This window comes from Apiospora phragmitis (assembly GCF_038363925.1).
Source record: "Apiospora phragmitis strain CBS 135458 chromosome Unknown utg000002l:1.0-5516284.0:1.0-5523493.0, whole genome shotgun sequence".
Lineage (NCBI taxonomy): Eukaryota > Fungi > Ascomycota > Sordariomycetes > Amphisphaeriales > Apiosporaceae > Apiospora > Apiospora phragmitis.
Window position 1 is genome coordinate 4785786 of NW_027117400.1, and position 21951 is coordinate 4807736.

General features: G+C 51.6%; 3 protein-coding genes across 3 annotated transcripts; 1 reads left to right on the forward strand and 2 right to left on the reverse strand.

The window, feature by feature from the left end:
- Window positions 1–227: 227 nt before the first annotated feature.
- On the reverse strand, window positions 228–2320 carry PG994_002248 (uncharacterized protein; the record flags this gene model as incomplete). Its single annotated transcript, XM_066853657.1, has 3 exons — window positions 228–872; window positions 989–1713; window positions 1822–2320. The coding sequence occupies 3 exons, from the start codon at window positions 2318–2320 to the stop codon at window positions 228–230; spliced, it is 1869 nt and encodes a 622-aa protein (XP_066721798.1).
- An 833-nt stretch (window positions 2321–3153) lies between these two features.
- PG994_002249 (40S ribosomal protein eS8) lies at window positions 3154–3952 on the reverse strand (the record flags this gene model as incomplete). Its single annotated transcript, XM_066853658.1, has 2 exons — window positions 3154–3698; window positions 3889–3952. The coding sequence occupies 2 exons, from the start codon at window positions 3950–3952 to the stop codon at window positions 3154–3156; spliced, it is 609 nt and encodes a 202-aa protein (XP_066721799.1).
- A 4292-nt stretch (window positions 3953–8244) lies between these two features.
- Window positions 8245–20946, forward strand: PG994_002250 (uncharacterized protein; the record flags this gene model as incomplete). Its single annotated transcript, XM_066853659.1, has 15 exons — window positions 8245–8292; window positions 8376–9066; window positions 9123–11033; window positions 11086–11625; window positions 11676–12643; window positions 12721–15556; window positions 15613–16197; window positions 16288–16347; window positions 16415–16588; window positions 16658–16915; window positions 16954–17541; window positions 17588–20040; window positions 20091–20385; window positions 20451–20795; window positions 20852–20946. The coding sequence occupies 15 exons, from the start codon at window positions 8245–8247 to the stop codon at window positions 20944–20946; spliced, it is 11847 nt and encodes a 3948-aa protein (XP_066721800.1).
- Between the last annotated feature and the right edge of the window lie 1005 nt (window positions 20947–21951).

A 21951-nucleotide genomic window follows, 5' to 3' on the forward strand; every position in this document is an offset into this window, starting at 1 on the left:
GCAGGATCAGGCCAGCCGCGCTGCGCTTTTCTCTGGGGAATTGTTCCGATCTGCCATCGCTGTATCTTTCGTGGTCATCTGGCTCACGATCCACGAAACTGCAGAGAAGTGCTAGCTTGAAGTCGCCATGAAGTTGCTTGGTTTCGTGTTCGACATCCCACAGCTGCAACCAATCCGTATCGATATCAAACACACCCATCTGGTACAGTTTAGTCCTATAAAACTGATCACAATGGAAGGTCCTCTCCAAGCCTGTCAGTGTGTCTGTCCTTAAGGTAACCCCTGAGAACCTCAAAGAGGGCACTTTTTAGCCGCCCAAATGGATTGTGACCATCCACTTCCGCCTCGATGTCCGTACCACACTCAACTATCCAGGACTTGTTGATGTTAATCTTTAGGTAATCGTTATACGAAACTTGACCGAGCGTCCCTACTGGGCTCCACGAGGGGCTGATGTAGGGGTCTTGGTGCTCGAGACGGGCCAGTTCTTCCTGAAGACTGATGCTGGGCCGTCGGAACTGCTTCTGCGAAGACCACATCAGGCCCCAGACCGTGTGGGCTTTCCATATCCCCGCCACGTACGTGTCGCCTAGTGCTTGCGCAAAAGCGCTCGCTATCCCCGACAAGGCCGGGAACACGTCGTGGCGCACGGTGAAGTTGCGCTCGGAGAAGCTATTCAGCACAGAGGTCCAGTGGCTTTTGATCGCCACGTCAGAAGGGCTTTTGCGCACTATCTGGTGGAGGTTTTTCAGGGCCGAGTAGAAGGACGCTTGCTGGGGACGATCCCGGTCCTCGAAGAATCGCGTCTGCGAGGAGCACGAGAACGCCAGGGTGGAGCGGCCGAAGATCACGGTCCGGCTCGACAGGAGCTGCTCCTGGAACGTCCAGCCGCGGCCCCAGTAGCGGGTGGCCGGGAACCGGGTGTGGGGGTGCACGGGAGCGCGCCGACGGCCGTGCCGGCGAGGCGGAGGTGGATGTTGCCACGCACCGCGGGCCGCAGCGTCGAGGCGAACGGGAGCTTGGCCACGGGCTGGCGGTCCTGGCGCAGGAAGCCGCTGTGGCTCGAGGGGCTGAGCGAGCAGATCGTCAGGTAGGCGCCCCCATAGATCTGGCCCATGGCTTTGGACTCGCGCTCCCAGTCGGCCCGGTCCCCCTGGACGATGCAGATGGCGTCGATCCAGAGGTACGGAACCGAAAGCGCGTGCGTCAGGGCGACGGCGTCTTGCAGCGTCTGGGGCAGGTCCAGGAGCGGGATCCCGTGCTGGCGGATCCGGGGAAGGGACGCGGCTGTGGTCGTGAAGGACTTGGTGCCCTTCTTCCAGGTGCCCCAGCAGTACGACAGAGCCGTGTAGCGAGGCTCGGCGGCGGCAGCTGCTGCTTCTGCCACTACTTCCTGCCCATCCACGAGTCGCAACGGCTCGAATCGGACGTCGATCAGCCGGGTCGGTATATGGGTTGCGCCGTCGTATTCGCAAAATGCATGGTCATGTAGGGTTAGATCAGGCTCGTACGCCCACCCACTCTTACTCTTCTTCTTCTTCTTCTTCTTCTTCTTCTTCTTCTTCGTCTGCGGCAGCGGTACATGCGTAACGCACTCGGAGAGTTGTGTCTCGAGCCACTGGAGAGACTCCGGATTGAGGTAGGTGGCCGGTGGCGGCTGTGAGGATAAACCCAGCCACGAGTCGACTGCATTATCATCGACTGGGCCAACCCCTAATACTTTTCGCATATAGAGTCCCCCAGTTAACATTGTTGCACACGATGATGATTAATGTAATATTGACAGAAGAAAACTTTAGTCACATGGAATAAAGAGCATACCATTGTCAACCTCGGTAGTGAACCAGAAACTCCAATATCCCATTTCCCAGCCCACAGTGAAGATCCCCTCGGTGAAGACACCAAACTCGAGACGAAGCACTCTGCTGTCGTCCACGGGCCACTTCCAGCACACGCAGTCCAGCGTGAACACCCCCGTTGACATGCCCAGATACGTCTCCATGTCAGCGACGAGCTCCGCGACCTCGTCCGACAGGAGGACTTGGCGGAGGCAGCGGCAAAAGGTGCAGCCGCGGTCGGCGGTAGCCCGTAGGCCTTCCAGCCCGGGGTATACGTCTTGCTTTCGGAAGCCGTCGACCCGGACGGATCGGTAGCCCGGCGTTTCCGGGTTCTCGACCGGTATCTCCAGACACGGAGAGTGGGCTCCTTCTCCTCCTCCTCCTTTACTGCCGACTCTACCGCCGAACTTCTGCTCGTCGAAGCAGAGATGAGAGCAGTCCTCACATAACTTGACAACATCTGATGGATCCGCAGGAGCCATTACCAAAGAAGGGGAGGAAAGAAGCGGCTGAGTCTAGGCCGCCGATTGACGCAGGAGAATGTGATATATGTACAGGTATTCATCTACAGACAGCGAAACCGATATTGGATCAGGATTATGAACGAACTCGTCAGTCGACAGACAGGCTAAATCACTGTTGAAAGCACCGGATGGCTTCCATTTTGGCCAGCGCGTGCTGATACGAATGCAGGTGTGTGGGTAGGTGTGATGTGACCCCACGCTTGCATATTCACGTTACATTATCCTGGCTTCTTGCTGTGCCGCACAGCAAAGCAGGCAGCCGACATGCAGCCAAACCTATTGGATGAGAGTTGGAGTTAGCAGTACGTCCTTGGGCGCCTAGAATCAGTAGGACGATAGTAAGGTTGAGCATGAAGGGGGGGCGCAAATAGAGCATCTGCATCCTCGCATCGTATTTACCACTGGATGAAAATGCCATAGGATACGAAGAGTTGGTAAAAATTGTCTTAGGTTGACAAAGAGAAAGACACAAGACAAATTATAGGCAAATACATAATAAACACGGGAACGCAAGCAATTCTAGAGGTACGGGGATGCACTGTTGTTTGATCTTTTATTGATCAGATAGTCGTCATCGCGATGAACCCATTCCATGCCGTAGACGAAGTATCAGCAAAAATCCATGAACACCGATTCCGTAGTGCAAATGTAAAGACTAGACGTCGTCGTCTCCATTTTTCCGTCGTGACATACAGTTCATGAAGCTGAAGAAGGCTAAATCCGGTCCCTTCCTTTAATTCCTTCACGACAAACCCAGCCGAGAACCCCGTCCGTAAAAGCAAGCGATACGCTTACTTGTGGAGCTTACGCTGGTAGAAGGCGAGCTCCTCACCCTCCAGGATATAGCCGTCGCAGCGACCGCTCTGACCGGGGCGGCTGGCAATGACGGCGAAGACACGACCGGCCTCGAACTGCTTCTCGAGAGCGGGCTCGACCTTGCCCTGGGCGGCAAAGCGAGCGGCCTGCTTCTTCTCAACGGCGTTGCTCTTCTTCACGACCTCCTCCTCCTTGCCCTGCTTCTGCTGTCGGCGACGGCCGAGAGACTGGCCGTAGTGGGCCTCGTACCACTGACGGAAGGGAGCGGCATCGATCTGGACAACGGCGGACTTGGTGAGGGTGTTGGTACGGACCAGCTCGTTGTTGGAAGGGTGGTAGGCGACAACGATGACACGGGTCTTGCGGGTGCAGCCCTCGGAGGCCCAGGCGAAGTTGCCGGAGTCGAGGCGCAAGGCACGGTACTTGTGGTTACCGCCACGGGTGCGGACGGTGTGAATGCGCTTGGCACCGATACGGGTGTTGGCCTCCTGACGGCCGGCCTCGAAAGCGCGCTTCTTCCCTGTTGACGGAGGTCAGAACGTATGATTCATGCCAAAAAGCAGAATGCATACGGGCTTTCGAACGATCAAGACAAGGTTACCCTCCCTTCCCGACCACCTATCACAAAGGAAGCGGAGAGAGAGAAGAAACCCGTCGATCGTAGTTCATATGCCTTATTGTATGGATTCTTCACGTTGTTGGAGACGTACGGTAGTAGGCGCGCTTGGCACCGGTAGCGGATCGCTTGTGACGAGAATCGCGAGAAATACCCATGATTGCGGTCTATCTGTAATGCGAAGCAAGAGATCAGTTAGCTGAGGCTGCCAAATCCAGGTGAGGGCTGCAGATGTTGCGGAGTACTGAGGCGGAATCGAGGACACTTCGAGTTTTCGCAACGAATTGGAGGTGTCGACACAAGATCGAGCAACAACTGGCTAATAACAAGAACCGAGTCTCCTTCGTCTTGGGGTTGACACTTACCTGATGATGTTGGTATTCACCAGGGCAATCGATAGAAAATTGGGTGTTGGTTGTTGGGGTTAGTCGTACGAGCGGGATGTTCGAGGAAAAGTTCGCGGTGTAGTCGAAGTGCCCTTCCTCGTGCAAATTGCCAACCAATTTTCTGTGTGGGTTTCTAAATTCGCAGAAGTGGATCAATAGCCTGCACGACTTGGAAAGAGGGCTTGTTTTTGGAATGATAAGATAAGCGCAAGTCAGAGCCGCCAGCTGGTTCACAGCTGGCCACTACTTGGTCGAAAAAGCACGGCCATCCATATGTTCAGCCTCAATTCAACGACATGTTCCGAAGAGCAGCAATATTATCATGCAAGTAAAGAATGCCCAAAGCCGAATAGTCTGGTCGTGTTTTACTCTGCTCTTAGGTTCCATGTCTTGCTCAAGAGGAGGCATAGCAATAAGTGTCTGAATACTACAGGACGCTGTCTACAGTCCACCATGTACATCCTCTGTCTTCCTACCGACCTCTTTCCATTCGTTGTCAACGGCTCAAACAAGCGTAATCAGACCAGCCAAATCTGGGAGTCAATCTTGCGGGTTTAATGAACCCTTCTAGGTGTAAATAGTAGTAACGCCATCTATGTCTTCGGGGTTTGAGACCACATCTTGCTTCAGTCAATTCGGTAAAATGGAAATAACACAGTATGTAGGGCGAGTGAATTCAACACAGTCTTAAACCAGGAATATCAGTCTGTAAAAACAGAGAACCTTTGGTCAAGGTGGGATTTAGTGAGTCTTGTGAGGCTTTCCTGTTCGTAACTACATCACAACAGTCGTCACCTTCTAGAGCTCTGAGACGAAATCCAATCCTCGTTACTCCCCAAGACAATGTCTCCACGTATTAATTGTCTTGTCTGTGGCTATTGAGTTGATCGATGTAACCAATACGAGCGCACTTTGTACAGCTTGTTCCTCGCAGTATGGTGTAGCCTATTTTATTCTAATATTAGGTGTTGAATCGCATAAGTTGGTACCTTTTGGATCATCCCAAAACCTTATACTGATCAGAGAATAACCATACTTCAGTCTCTATCTTACATTCAAAGACAATATAATACTCCGTAATTCTCATATATTCCTGCTGGTTTGGTGCCAAAGGAATAGAATGGGTGGACGTTTTTGCTTCCCTGTAGAGTAACTCTACATATATCACTTAAATCAATATCGAACTTACCATATACCCATCGTTTTGTAATAACCATACTGTTTGTTTCAGTCAGTACGGATCAATCTTTCAAAGCAGAATCTAGACAAATAGAAGCTATGATAGGCTGTCAAGATTTCTGCGACGCCCGGGTTGACAAGTCTCGCCCAAGTGTTGTCCAGGTCGAATGTACGATACCGGTCCGAAAAGAGGACTAATGACACATACAAGCCCGAAGGTGCATTCCACCGTGATATTCATAGATGATGGGGCTCTTTTCGGCATGGTAAGTCTCAGAGAGGTAAAATTCTAGGCAACCTGGGGTAAATCAAGTCACATATGATGAAACCACGTACATTTACGCATGCTTTTATCTTAGGGCTATGTGGACAGCATTTGTTAGGAGCTGTCTCTTCAACCATTGAAGTCCGTATCCGGGATCAGAGATCCTCCGTGTCTTCAAAAGTTGGGATCCAAACAGCCACGGCGAGGATAATGTCCAGGCTTTTCTCTATATCCAAGGTGTTACCTTCTGACGATACCACAAAATGATCATAGCGTAGTTTATCATGCTGTATAGGCTGCTAAGAATACTATGTTATTAACTTCGAGTTAAAGAAGCGTCCCCTTGGTATTCTCTTTAGTTAGAAAACGTGATAATGGCTTGATAAGATCATTGGCAATATTGCTGGATAGGGTCAACAACTGCTTTCGAGTCAGAGAAAAGCTGCGATGGATGGATCTTGGAAATGGTGCATCCGCTCAATGTCCTGATCCCTGAAGTGCCCTGACCCGCCCCTCGCAATTCATAAGGTACTAGGTCAACCCAGCAGGAGAGGGAGAGAAGAAGAAAACGTAGGACTACCCCTTTGCAGAAGACAATGTTACAGCCATCAGGCTTTAGCTAACAATCATATAGTTAGCTAACATACTTCACTTAGTCATATGGCTATTTTGATTTGATGATGAGCGGATAATGACTGGTCATCTTCAGTCTTTATCATTATGAGCTCTCAACTCTCGGGAAGCCTCATGTTTACATCTATTCAGACGGAACTGCCTAGCATGCACAGTATGCGAACTGTGAATGGCTTAGAGTTCCTCGAGTCCAGGCTTGCTACTAGCAGTATCGTTGCTGCTGCTGCTGTATTTTCTAACCAGATCTAGAAAAGAAAACATCCATACCTACAACAGTGCTATTCGTTTACCCAAGTATATAGAAAGACAATATGTGTACGTATGATGCAGAGACAACTAAGGTATGGCCCACACTAATTATGAACATGATTCGGACGAGTGCTGGTTCATATTACCCACTGGTTATAGATGCCTTGGAAAGGGCTACAGGGTCTTAGACGCGCGCTTAGGGGTAGAGACAGGGGTATGCTCCAAGATCAACAGTTTTGAATATGCCGTTGGTGAATGGATGGAAGACCTGGTCACTGGATCATTTCTGACGAAAAAGGTATGGGCAGGTCTGCAAAAAGACATTTGTGTTAATGGACGTGTGCCGAATGAGTTACTTGGGGATGTGCCTTTAAGATATTATCAATCCGTGGTTTCGGTTTGGCCCCCAGGTTCTCGGGGAAGTGGGGGATGTTGCTCTCCCGATAGTCCAAGGTCAAAACCCATCGCTTGCATGCTTACCGGGTGTGTACATGTAGCTGAAGCTGAGGTTTGACAACCATTGAGCGAATGGATCAATCAATGAGTATCTATCTATCTCTATATGGCAAGTAGCATAATGTACTTGAGTATTTCCTACCTAATTTACTGCCTGGAAAGCATTTCTGTTTTCGTACCAAACGTGATTGATTGATTTGATGAATAAAAGGTACCGGTGAATGCAAAGTATCCTATGTTGCGCTGACATGGTTTAAGTTGAGGTCAATTGACCCCTCCACGGTGCACATTTGAGACAGTTGACCTCTGCTGCTACCCAACCCGCCAACCCGCCATTGAACCACCCTAAGCTGGTCCTTTTTTTTCAAGAGCCGCGCGTGTTGATAAGCTTGGCGCTGCTGGCGATACCTCGATACCTCGTCGCCTGCCTGGGATCAGGTAAGTAAGCAGGTACCTAGACCGGGCCCAAGCTCCCTCCCCGCCTCTGCCGTTCCTTCCTAACAGTACAGCTTAAGCAGCATTCGTGACGCATGTGTTTTTCGCCAGGTCCACTGTGGAAGCGAATCGACTGGCCGGACTCACTCCAGTCTAAAGTTAGACATTTGATTTGTACCTGCCAAAGCAAACCTCTCTCTCACCATATTTTCTCCTCCATATCCCAATCACCATCCCCTCTCATCGACTGTGAAAGGTCATAAACCACGTTCTATTGCGGCTTCGGACTTTTCGGTGCTAGAAGTTTCGCGTCACATATGATCTTCTCCACCTTGGTAGCATCTTTGCTGTAAGCTCCCGGAAAAAACGAAGGCCTGGCGACCTGCACCTCCGCCTGGTCCTGAGCATTTCTGAAGCTTCAGCCTGTCCGCCTTGGTTTTCGCCCTCTCACTTCGATCACCTTTCCCCCACCAATCCCGCACGCGTTGTTACCACGATAACTCGTGCTCCCCAAACTCCCTCATCCTATTCACCCGACGACGAACGGCCTTTTGTCCCCGAGCCACTTTGACGTCACTGCCGAATCATCACCCGACAGTCAGCCCGGCCTTCGCAAGGCTGAACAAGTAGCCCAGGACAGAACCTAGAGACAAGTCGATTACTTGACTCTTCTTGCATCGTCCCGACGTCACCTTAAATTCACGACTTGAGGAGCCACCTTCCGACTGGATTCTGGATGCTCCATCGCGGGGACCTCAGCAATTGTTATTCGGTGTTCGATCTTACGTAGGTGGAGGGGGAGAATTGTTAAACCTTCTCATGCGGCACCGCCGCCCCGGCCTTCACTATGGGAAAGATCGCGAAGACCATCCAGCCCAAGCACAAGGAGACCTTGGTGAGTGAACATTTCTTTTTACATTTCCACTGAGGAGATGCCTACGCTGTCTTGCCGTCTTACTAACATTGACCGCGCGCCAGACTCCTTGGCTCCAGGACTTTGTCCAAACCGCAACCGATACGCCGTTACCGCAGCTACCCCAGTATCTATCGTCCTTCCCGACCAGATGGCCCTTTCCCAGAGGTGATCTCTACCACTGGATACCGCTGCTAAATCGGTTCGACGACATACTCGAGTCTTTCTGCTCAGTTTATAAGCTCAAGGATGGACCCCAATCCCGAGACTTCGGCTGCGACATTCTGCTCAGCGCAAACTCCACAAGTAAAGATGATGCTGTTACGTGGGATATGCCGAAGCTGGCTGAGCTAGGCTTCAAAGGAGACGGCGATAGCTCTTTGATCGTTGCCATTCTCAAGTTTACCCAAATGTTGCTTGATCACTGCGGAAACAGAAGCATTTACGCCAGCAGTTCACACTTGAACGATCTGCTCAACAGCACCGATTTCAACATCATTTGCGCCACTCTTCGTGTTGGTGTTGAACTTGCACAGCGGTATCAGGCCTCGGTGAAACGAATGAGCCCGACTAGTCGCCAGGTGAACTCGGCACTTCTCACGAATCACTACAACATCGACCTTGACCGTGTCCAGCAGCTTGCGCAGCCGTTCGTCAAGACCCCCATCATCAAGCCTTCAGAGCCACAGCCCTTAGCCACGCCGATCTCGTCGTCAAGCAAGAAGGGCGGTAGCGGCTCAAGAACACTGCTTCCATGTATGCGAATGATCTCTGCGCCATTGCGAAGCCCAGCCCCACGGAGTTCTCGTCAGGCTCTGGTTCAGATGCACGTTGGAACGGATGGGGCGATGTTAAAGTGTCATACTATCCTACTGCTAGCTCTTCGCAGCCGGTTGAACATTCTGTACCCTCGGAACGAGCAAACGCCTCTCAACCGTCGACGCCTACCCCGTTGCGTAGAAGCAACACGTCAGGCGGTCCTCATTCCACTCCTCGCGCTGGTAGGCAGCCTGCGGCAGATGATAGTCCGTCTCCCAGTGCGCGCTCTCCCGCGCTTGGAAACCACGAGTACGCAACTCCAGGCCAGAAGTCGTTGGATATCCCCCAGTCAACAGTCGTGTCGACGCCAATCTACAAATTGCTCGAACGGATTCCACCTGATCTTTCCAAGGATACAAAGTATGAGTTCCTCAACCGCCTGCGAATAGCGAAGGCCTTGACAGGGTCTGTTGAGGCGCGACAAGGTGCCCTCAAGGCTCGCCTGTTAGCTATACAGAACTTGGCATACATCCATTTTGAGGCGCCCTTCACCGAGAAAGTCCTCAAGCATGACCATGACGAGCCCCGCCGTTTCCAGTTGGTGTATCAACTTGCTGAGCTCATCCACCCATCCCCCGAGGGAACACCGCAGGTACCTACGGGACTGCAGGCAATTGCGCTGTCTCTCTTGGAGGCCATTTCCGGCTTCCATAGCAAGATCCCCGACATCTTTTCCGCGCTGAATGCTACCGTGAACCACGGCGTTCTGCTCTACGTAATCAGGAAGGCCGTCGCGGAGATGAGGGAGGACGACGCCGGTGAGCAGTGGACTGACGAGGATGAATGGCGTGACAATCTGTTCTCGCTCACACTGCACATCACCATGGCCATGACCAACAATTCATCGCGTACCACGCCGGAGATTATCTCAGCTGGTCTACTTGAAATTCTTGTTGAGGTTCTCACCATCCGTTCCAATGTTGCCGAGAGGACTCATGCTACTTTGGTGGGCTTTCTTGACAGTCTGATCTACAATGTTCAGAGTGCCTTTCAAAATCTCATACACGCCAACGGGCTCAACGCAGTTACGGACCTCATCACCCATGAAGTGGAGTTGGCCTTGAAACTAGTTGCGGAAGGCAAAGCAACCCCTGTCGAATGCAGATCGCAGATAGTCGATTATGAGATCCCATTCTATCAGCAGCAAAACCTGAAGTGGTTGCTCAAGTTCATCCATCACATGATGACGAACTCGTTTACGTTTGGAGGGAACACAGACCGGCTCCTGCGCAACCTTGTGGATAAAACCGCGTTCTTAGGCTGTATTCGAGAGATCATTGTGAACGTGGAGAAGTTTGGCTCTCTGGTCTGGACTCATTCAGTTACGATTTTGACAGACTTCCTAAACAACGACCCGACCAGTTTCTCAGCCCTGCAAGAAGCTAACCTCATACAATGCTTCCTTGAGGCCTTGACCGGGCGAACTGTCACCTTTGATGGGCCAGCTCGCCCCGAAGAGAGCGATGCAGACCAGCCAGAATCCGCCACTGACGACTCTTCGGCACCGGCGCCGGTCTCGGCCCCAGCTTCGACTTCGGCCACGGCCGACGATCGACCTCACCCTCCTACGCAGGAGATGCTGGAAAGCCCTCGGACTTCGCCAATAGCTCGCGGTATACGCCCTTCCTCAGACGCCATCACAGTGATTCCCAGCACATTAAACGCTATTTCTCTGAATAACAATGGTCTCAAGATGGTTGTGTCCTGTCGCGCTTTTGACAGTTTTTTCGAAATTTTCGAGAGCCCTGAACATGTCCGCGTTATGGCAGGGGATCTAGATATCGCAGCTAACATTGGAACGAGTTTTGACGAGTTGGCACGCCACCACCCAGATCTTCGACCCGCAATCTCCAATGCCGTCTTGGATATGATTGTCCGTGTCACACCTCGGCAAAATCAAGTCGGTAGACCCTGGCTGGGGCTCGAGACTCATTGTGACCGACAACAACGGCAAAGAGATGGTTGCGGATGCGAGCTTGCTCTCTGACCCTGCGGTTGCTGCTGAGAAAGCAGCGAAGGGCAAGCAAAAGGTCGAAGTTGCGCCTGCCACAGACGATACAGACATCGAAATGCTCGATGCTGAATCCATCCTCACAAGAACCTCGCGGTCCAGAAACGAGAACTCATCTCCTCACAACTCCATTACCCCGTATATCTTTGCGGCTGCCAACTTCCTGGCGAACTATACGAGTAACGGGTCGCTAAAATCCCCCTTGATACAAAGCGGGGCTATCGAGCATCTTTTGGATTTGTGCACGTCACCTAGTCTTCCGCATGACTTTGGCGAATCTATGGCTGCTCGTTCCCTTTACAGCGTGATCCATACGCTGATTGAGAACGCCCCGATTATCGGGCTGCCGTCTTTACTGAAACGCACCATGGACACAATTCACATTCTGCAACCTATGGTGGACAAATCTGGATTCGAGCCATACTTTGCCCCATTCTTGAAGGATGATTTGAGCATTGCATCCGACCTGTCCAATGATGCTCGTCGTGAGATAGCGAGCGGCACTTCGATAGTCAAGGCGCTCCTGAACGCACAGTCGCTGATGAGAGTGCTCTATCAATGCTTCCCATTCTCCAGTCGATCGCAGACTATTACTCTGCATCCCGTCAACGTCTACGATTACTGGGACCGTTTAGTGGAGTCATTGGGTCCGCTCTTGCGCAGTGGTATCTCGCAAGAAATGGCCGTGGCACGCAGCGTTCCGGAGTCTTGAGTAAGGGTTCAGGCCCGGCTGCACGCCGTCATGGCAATGTCTCGGATCAACTTGTGAACGAAGAAGACGAGACCGCTATCTCGGAAGTTTTGGCTTCTGCTACATTGCGCATTGGTAGTAACGCAAGTCCCGAGAATGCGCCTTCTCCAAGTGAGCAGTCGACACCGCGTTTCCGAAACTACCAAACTCTACGGGTTGTGCTGCAGTCATTGATGCCCAACACGTACCCTCTTCTACAGACACTCGGAAAGGCGCTCCTCTCTAGACGTGGTGACCGCAGTGTTGAGCGCGATTCGTATCCTCGATATCGCCATATCAGGCTTGCCCATGGTTTGGCCCAGACGGTTCTGGGCCAAGTAGATCTTTCCGTGACCGAGAAAAGTGTCCCCTATTTCAACTATTGGGTCATCATCTTACACACCGTCCATGAAATGCTCCTGGATCGAAAGCTGGAGGGAAGGCATACTGATCGTCAGGGTGTTCAGATTATTGCACCCGTCCTGGTAGCCTTCAAGCAGCAAGACGGCCTGGAAAAGCTCAACAAACTCCTGCAGATCTGCTCTGACGAAATCTGCGGAGAACACCCCGAGGGTACTGACACTGCACCATCCCGGCTTGCGGTAATCGCCATGAAGAAGATCCTTGAGATATACGCTGTTATAGTCAACGATAAGGTGGTCAATGAATCGCTCAACCACTTCAGTTTCTTCACGCGCACCGGCGACAGGAGACTTGATACTCCAGTCAGCGCGAACCTGCTCGTCGAGCTGCGGATGACAATCCTGCCAGTTGTGCGTGGCTTGTGGGAGTCGCCTCTTGCGGAGAAGGTCTCGAGCCCTATCTTGCTAAAATTATTGACACCCTCAAGTTGATATCACGGGGCGATTCGGAGACAAATGCGTACAAAAACGTTGACAAGAACCCGCCGCCTCCTCTCCTGAAACTCACTCCGGTCCCTTTCAATTGGGCTGCTTGCGCATCTATCGTGTCGCAGCTCAAAGACGTTGGTTTTGATGAGGGTCTTGCGAAGGAGGCTGCTTTCCGTGCGAACACTCAATTCGCGGCAGCCAAAGAGTACTGTGAGGCTCACAAGGCAGGAATAGCCGGGTCGTCTAACCCTGTACCGTCTGACGAGGCCCCTAAGCCAAGTGATCTCGACGACAATATGCCCCAGCTGATCCCCCCTGAGCCTGCGCCGGCTCCTTCCGAAGAACAAATGGTCCTCGATTTACCAGCAGATCTTCCTCCCGGCTTGCTAGAAGGAGAGACGCTTGGCGACTTCTTGGAGGCATCAATGCTCAGTACGGGTACCGATCAAGGGGGTGCAGTTAGCGTACCAACAGCCCCGCAGGCCTCTACCGCCGATGCTTCTTCATCTACAAGCCCAGCCCAAGGTCCCTCAGCAGGCCCCGCGGCTCCAGCACCGGGCAGTCAGGTCGCTATCCCCAAAGACATACTTGACGCAGAGCGCGCCAAACTTCGTAACAAGTTGATAGAAAGATGCCTTGACATCATAAGAGCGCACCCAACTTCGTCTTACGAGGTTTCGGAACTCATCACGGCCGTCGTTTTACAACCGTCGGCAGATGATTCCGCGAAGCAAGATGTTGGCGAAACTCTGGTTAATGCACTGATGTCCTTTGCCGCCGATGACGACCTCAAGTCAAATGGCCGCAGCATCGCAGCCTATGCTCATCTTCTTTCCTTGCTGCTGCAGGACCGAGGTTTTTTCACTGTTACGATCGGCTCTCTGAGAGAGAACATTGCTGAGTTCTTGCGTTTCTTGCAAGTACCTGCGCCGTCTACGGAGGAGCTCCCACCTTGGATTCCCTATATCCTGCTTATTTTCGAGATTCTATTGAGCGACGACGAGCAGCCCCCTGATATCCAGTGGAAGCCTCCTACAAGTGAGGATGATCCTGTGGAGCCGTTCACCTGGCCGGTTCGTGATGTGATCGTCAAGGAGGATGACCGTGGTACACTGCTAGGAAGTATTCTTGAAATACTACCGCGAGTTGGGAAGGATGAGTCCATGGCCATCTCTTTGTTGCGCATTTTCGTTATTCTCACACGCAATAGGACAACTGCAAGGACGGTTGGTGACAAGAAGAACCTTCAGCGGTTGTTTGTCATGACCAAACAGCTTTCAGGTTTCGGTCCTGCTCGGCTGAGCGAGAATCGCATTTCCACATACGTTCTCACTATTTTGCGTCACATCATCGAGGACGAAGATACCATCAAGCAATTGATGAGGAGCGAGATCCGAGCTGTGTTCGACAAGGTCCGAACTGGACAACGCCCTCTTGATGTTCCCGGTTATCTGCGGCAGCTCTCCCATGTGGCTCTACGCGACCCGAAGCTCTTTATAACTATGACAGACGAGATGGTGAAGCTCCAACGCTGGACCTTTAGTGAGAACGGGGTATCGCCAAGACAACACGTCTTACTCAAGGAGCCGAAAGTGGATGCGACCAAAGATGATGTCACCCCAACTGTCCGAGCAACCGAGGGTCTTTCGATTCAAGATGTAAAGCCATCAACTGAGGGGAGTGACAAGCAGGTATCGGATGCAACTAAGCCTGCAGGTCATGATACAAAACGCCCGATTCTCGAGAACCCGGACGGTGTAATTCATTTCCTTCTCTGCGAGCTTCTGAACTATCGTGAGGTAGACGATAAGGAGCCTCCCCGTGATACCAAGGATCAGAAGGACTCCGAGGCTTCTACTTTGTCCACATCAAAAGCCCCAGGCGAATCATCCGACACGCAATCGTCTGATAGCAAGGAGAAAAAGCCTAAAGCGTCGTTCAAGGCAGATGAACATCCTATCTTCATCTACCGATGTTTTTTACTAAGGTGCCTCACCGAACTTCTCCAGAGCTACAATCGCACCAAAGTCGAGTTCATCAACTTCAAGCGGAGTGCTCCGCTGCAGACCAATACTCCTATCAAACCCCGTACAAGTGTTTTGAACTACCTGCTGACAGATCTTCTCTGTGCTGGTAACGTCGATGGCTTGACGGATAGTCTGGCAGACAAGAAGAAGATGGCTACAGCTGCTCAGGCACAGAAGCTGCTCGTAGCTCTAGTGGGCAAGACGATTGAGAAGCCCATCAGTCGAAGCCGCGAGAAGTTTGATTATGATGAGGAGGAGCCCGACCTCTTGTTTGTGCGAAAATTCGTCATTGACACAATTCTTAAGGCATACAAGGATGCATACACATCTAACGAGCCTTTTGATTCAAGATACGGCAAGATGTTGCATTTGTCCACAGTCATGCAGAGTATGGTGGATGACAAGGAGAAAGACATGGCTGTTGCCTCCCGTAACAACCCTGACCCATCGCCAGATCGCTCCCAAGCGCAGCTCAGGCGTCTGATGTACGAGAAGGGCTATCTCGCAGCCCTCAACTCGTCGCTCGCAGACATCGATCTAGCGTTCCCTCCCGTCAAGAAGACCATTAAATCCGTTCTTCGTGTCCTGCGGACTCTCACCCATACGGCTATCCAGCTTGGCCATGCCAACATACTCCCAGCCGCATCTAGCCTGGAAGATGTCGAGGATGAAATTGCGTCTGCCACCTCGTTATCTGATATGGAAGATGACCGCGAAGAGACGCCAGATCTGTACAGAAACTCTGCACTAGGCATGATGGAACCTGGCCGCGACATAGAAGAAGATTACTCCGATGGCTCAGATGATGGTTCGTTTGATTCTGTCAATTTGCTTTTTGTGAACTTATGCTGACTATGCCCACAGACGATGAAGAGATGTACGACGACGAGTATGACGACGAAATGGAATACGACGACAATCCGTCTCTCGATGGCGAAGACAATGTCAGCGATGAAGACGAAGATGTTGAAGGCATGGGCCCTATCGAGGGATTGCCTGGAGATCTTGCCGTCGTCGACGTTACCATGGAGGAGGATGATGAGGAAGACGAAGATGATGAAATGGACGAGTCCGACGATGACATGAGCGAAGATGACGACGACATGGATTCTGAAGATATGGGCGACATTGAAGACCGCATCCATATTGTGGACGACGATGGAAATCCCGTGGAGGACGACGGTGCTTCAGGTTGGGAAAGCGAAACCGACGAAGAAGCGAATGATGGTGAGGAAGATGATGACGTCGATATTGACTACGAAGGTGAAGCTCAGGACCTCGAGGAAGCCCAAATTCATGGTCTCGATGATGTCGGTGGTATTGTCGGCGGCCGTCTGGGCCACATGCTGCAGCACCACATGGGAGAAGGCCATGACGATATGTACGATGGTCATGATGAAATCCACAACATCGGTAACAACTACGGGGATGAAGACGAGGATGAAGATGGTATGTGTCCCTTGAAACTTCATGCATTAATTTTGTTTCGCGAGAGCGATCGGTCGCCGATTTGCCAGAACAAATACTGACTTTTCTCAGAAGATGAGGAGGACGAGGATGAAATGGACGAAGATGACTACGGTTTTGACGAATTTCCCAGTAAGTAACAACAATCATCTGCATTCTTCATCATGCCTCCAAGGACGTGCTGACTTTAAATCTCAAGACGACCCTCCGCCCCATGGAGTTTTCCCCGGTATGGGGGGACTGGATACTCTAGTCCTGGAGCAACATGGCGGAGACGGGTTCTTCGCTGGCCCACGTCACCGTCATGGATTACGGGATCACTTCCCTCCTCTTCCCTTCCTGATGGGCCGAGATCACATGGCATCTCTGGGTGGTATGTCACCTTCTCGATGGATTCTCACCTTATTTCCATTTCGTGTTACTGATGCATTATACCATTTAGATACGCGCAACCCTAACCGCCCTAGCGGCAATGAAGATGGACTGAACCCCCTTCTGCGCCGCGCGAACGACATCGGTCGAGATGCATCCCCACGGCCTCCGAACCCAAGCCGGTTGATTCGTCTCCTCGGCGCTGGCCGTGGAGAAAGTCCCATCTCATTCATCAACGAACTCCTGTCTTCAACCCTTGGGCGCCACGGTAACCATGCCTTGCAATTTTCCATTACAAGCCAGGGTCCTGGGGAGAAGTCCAAGAATTGTCCTTACCTCTACCCCATCAACTCCGTGGAACTGAAGGCCGCCGAGAGACCTATAATGAGCCATCCCATGCCGCAATGTTCTCGACCGACACCACCAGCGATAGATGGCTGGACGAGGCGAAGATGATTTTTGGCACCTCAATCCACGACAAAGCCATCCGGCTACAGTTTGCGGTGCTCTCATACCTCATACCTCCTGCCATTGAAGCTGAAAAGGAGAATAAGAAGAGGGAGGCTGAGGCGAAACGCAAACTTGAGGAAGAACGCAAGAAGCGTGAAGAAGAGGAGCGTAAGGCTAGAGAAGCGAGAGAGGCTCAGGAAGCTGAAGAGAGGGCCGCAGAAGAGAAGGCCGAGGCCGAAGAACGTGAACGAGCTGAAGCAGCTGCAGCAGAGCTTGCTGCACAGGCAGCAACGGAGGCCACCGAAGAAACCGAGGCTTCCCACACGGATGATGCTATGGAAGGTGTAGAGTCCACGGGCGATTCTCCAGCCGATGCCCACGGGGAATCAGCGAGTGATCAGCCTCGCGTTCTCACTACCATCCGAGGAGAGCAGGTTGATGTCACTGAATTAGGTATCGACGCAGACTACCTGAGAAGCACTGCCCGAAGAGTTCCGAGAAGAGGTGATTGCCCAGACCATTAGCCAGCGACGTTCTGCTGCCCGAGAAGATGCCCCTCGCCGCCAAGGGGAACAGGGCGAAGTTTTCCAAGAGTTCCTAGACGCTCTCCCTGATGAACTCCGCCAAGAAATTGTTCAGCAAGAAAGAGCGGAACAGCGTCGTCGTGACCGTGAAGAGGCTAGAAGACAGAACGCGGCCCCAGGCCACGAAGCCGCTCCACAGGACATGGACCCGGCAAGCATCTTGATGACCTTCCCCCAGGATCTTCGGGAGCAGGTTCTCATGGAACAGGGCGCCGATATCATGGATTCTCTGCCACCTGATCTGGCTGCGGAGGCCAGACGCCTGGTCCGCCACCACGGTGGAGGTGGCCAAAGCGAGATTGCCAATCCCTATGAAACTGGCCGTGAGAACCCGCGACAACCTGGCGAGGCTGCTGAGGTTATCACCAAACCTCAACGTAAGATTGTGGCTCAGATGTTGGACAAGTCGGGCGTGGCTACTTTGCTGCGCTTAATGTTTATTAATGTCAAAGGCGGATCTCTAGAGGGCTCCTTGAGACACGTCTTCAAGGACATCTGCGAGAACAAGCAGACTCGTCTTGAGGTCATCAGCACTCTACTGCAAATCCTCCAAGATGGCACAACTGATGTGGATGCTGTGGAACGCAGTTTTGCGCAGCTTTCCATTAAAGCCCGACAACCCAAGGCCGACAAAGAAGGCAAAACTCCTCAAAGCCTTAAGCGCAGCCTCACAGGACTGAACACCAATCAGCTTACGCACACCGGAACTGAAACCTCGCCTGTACTTATCGTGCAACAGTGTTTGGACCTTCTTTGCTATCTGGCCGCCGAAGATGTTCACGTCCCTGCTGTATTCCTCACGGAACAGGAAACCGTGGGCTTGACGCTAAAACGTACTCTCAGCCGGAAAGGAAAGGGCAAGGAATCCAAAGTTCACAAGTTCGCTATCAATTCTCTTCTAGCGCTCCTTGATCGCGACCTGGTCGTTGAAAGTTCTTCGATCATGGATGCCCTGTCTCTGGTTCTCAGCAGAATAACCTACCCGTTGCTGAGTCTCGACAAGAAACTGAAGGAAGGCGCTGAAGCCATTAAGGACCTGGATAAGAAGATCACAGAGAAGGAAAAGGAGCCTACCAGCGCTCCAACGGCCGAGGAAGCTGAAGCTGCCACCACGAGCAGTGATCCCAAACCTGAGACTTCAACGGCCCAATCTGGTGATGCATCAACGACAACAACCGCAGCTCCTGATCCCGAAGCTACTAAACCTGAAGACGCTACTGCCAAGACGACGCTGGAGGACTCCATCGCAAAACTCCAGGAACGCAAGCAGTTTATCCAGAAGCGGATCAAGACATATGTCCCGCCCGTCATCCCAGTCCACAACCTTACTCTCATAATCAACATATTTGTAGCACGGGAATGCAGCTCCAAGACATTTAAGGAGACTCTTTCAGCTATCAAGAATCTGTCTCTCATTCCTGGCGCTATGGGCGTGTTCGGCCAAGAGCTTGCCCGTCAAGCGCGAGTATTGAGTGAGAAGATCGTGGTTCACCTAGACGAGTTACTGCCTCACATTGAGAAGGCATCTACCGGCACGGAAATCCAAGGCGTCGCCCTGGCCAAGTTCTCGCCTGGTGCTGCTGACCAAAATAAGCTTCTCCGGGTCTTGACAGCATTGGATCATCTCTTTGCTCAGAAGAAGCCCGAATCTTCCGATGATTCGGAGTCCAGCAATGAGACCAAGAAGCAGGACTTGCTTGCCACTCTCTACCGCAACACCACATTCAACGCCCTATGGGACAGGCTGAGCGCCTGTTTGAGCGCCATCCGCCAAAGGGAGAGCCTCATCAATGTGGCTACCATCCTTCTGCCGCTTATTGAGGCCTTGATGGTTGTCTGCAAAGACACAACGCCCGAGGCGCTGGCACAGGGCCAGGATGCTTCGGAAATGCTGTTGTCTAGCCCGCCGCCAGAGTCTCACAACATGGCAAGTCTCTTCTTCAAGTTCACGGAAGAACATCGCCGCATCCTAAACGAACTCGTACGCAATAACCCTTCACTGATGAAGGGCACCTTCTCGCACCTCGTCAAGAACCCCAAGGTCTTGGAGTTCGACAACAAACGGCACTACTTCAACCGCAGTGTCCACAACCGCAGCCAAATTCCCAATGGACGCAGCTTTGGTACCTTGCAGCTTTCCGTTCGTCGAGAACACGTCTTCCACGACTCTTTCAAGTCACTGTACTTCAAGAGTGGTGACGAGATGAAGTTCGGTAAGTTGAATATCCGTTTCCACGGTGAAGAGGGTGTCGATGCCGGTGGCGTTACCCGAGAATGGTTCCAGGTCCTGTCGCGACAGATGTTCGACCCCAACTATGCCTTATTCGTTCCCGTCTCCAGCGACCGCACCACATTCCACCCGAATAAGCTCAGTGGAATCAACGACGAGCATCTCATGTTCTTCAAGTTCATTGGTCGCGTCATCGGCAAAGCCTTGTACGAAGGCCGCTTGCTTGACTGTTACTTCAGTCGTGCCGTGTACAAGAGGATCCTCAGCAAGCCCGTCTCGGTCAAGGACATGGAGTCGTTCGACCCAAATATTACAAATCGCTCGTTTGGATGCTGGAAAACGACATCACTGATATTATCACGGAGTCGTTCGCGGTCGAGGACGACGAGTTCGGAGTGAAAACTGTTGAAGATCTCATCCCCAATGGACGCGATATCCCTGTCACGGAGGAGAACAAGAACGACTATGTTCGTCTGGTCGTCGAGCACAAGCTGCTCAAGTCGGTCAAGGACCAGATGGAGCATTTCCTGAAGGGTAAGAATTCCTCGCATTCATTGGCTCAATGGAACATAGCATACTAACTTTTAACTATCTAATAGGTTTCCACGAGATCATCCCAGCAGAACTCATTGCTATCTTCAACGAGCAAGAGCTCGAGCTCCTCATCTCTGGTCTGCCCGACATTGATGTTGACGACTGGAAGAGCAACACCGAGTACCACAATTATACACCATCTAGCCAACAGATCCAATGGTTCTGGCGCGCAGTCAGATCATTCGATAAGGAAGAACTGGCCAAGCTGTTGCAGTTCGTCACGGGCACAAGCAAAGTGCCTCTCAACGGCTTCAAGGAACTTGAGGGTATGAACGGCATCAACCGATTCAACATTCACCGTGACTATGGCAACAAGGAGAGACTGCCCAGCTCGCATACCTGCTTTAACCGTAAGTTTACCCATTCGCCTTTCCATTCTGAGCCCCAGCTAACCGTTGCCGAACAGAGCTCGACCTCCCCGAGTACGAGAGCTACGATACCCTTCGAGCACAACTCATCAAGGCCATTACAGCTGGAAGTGACTACTTTGGATTTGCCTAAGTAGATGCGATGACTTCTCCCGCATGGTCTACGATGACCTAGGCCGTGGCAACACCAGAACCGCATGATAATGATGTATTGTTTTGTACGACATAGTAGATTCGGGGCAACAGGAGGCGCCGACGAGCAGCATACCCTTGGTACTGGCTTCTTTCTTTCCTCCTGAGCATTTTCACACGCCATTTTCACACGCAAGGGGGCATAGACGCGAGCATTTGATGGTCCACGTCAGCGGAGTGCAGGCCGCTAGACGTTGGGTCGACATTACAGCTTAGCGGCTTTTACCCCACGTTCTCGCAATTTGCATGGTGTAGATCAGGTTTTCCCCCTCCCAAAATAGGTATGAATATAGTTTAGCAATAGAGGCGAATGCATTCTCCCTACTTTTCCATCGCTTGTTAGTGATGTGTAAGTGTTTCGTCGCACATTGGCCATTGCCACTTGTAGCTATCACGATGTATTGTATTGCCTGTGGTTGGCTTCATCGCTCCGCCAGGGCAGGCTTTACAAGACTTGCAAACCTGTTTCGCCTTCAACAGCAGGGTATGGTAATACTGTTGTGACTGTTATCAACCGTGGCATGTGCCCTGATTGACACTTTACATGTCATACCTTTTAGCCTTCTTGAGTGGGCAAAATGTTTGATGATCCGGCGGCGAGACTACATACTTGCTCCTTGGTTGGGTGGTAATATGAAGTTTACTTAGGGTAGTATTTATATCTACTTGGTGTCTATGAGGTCATTTGGGTCTGATTCGCATTGAGCATTTCAATAGAAAGAGTGGACAGAAGAATAGAAGCGTGTGCTTGACTTATATCAGAACTTTTTGGGGATTAAAAGGAGTGGTTTTGTGTTGATATCCATAAAGGAGGTTGGATGGAAACGCGCTCCTAGGTTAGAAAAAACATTCAAAAGTAATGGCTTTCATTCACTGATGCATTTCTCTATGTAATATTGCGACGGGCCATGGTCACTCGTGCTCTATGAAGAGTGTCATGGTATAC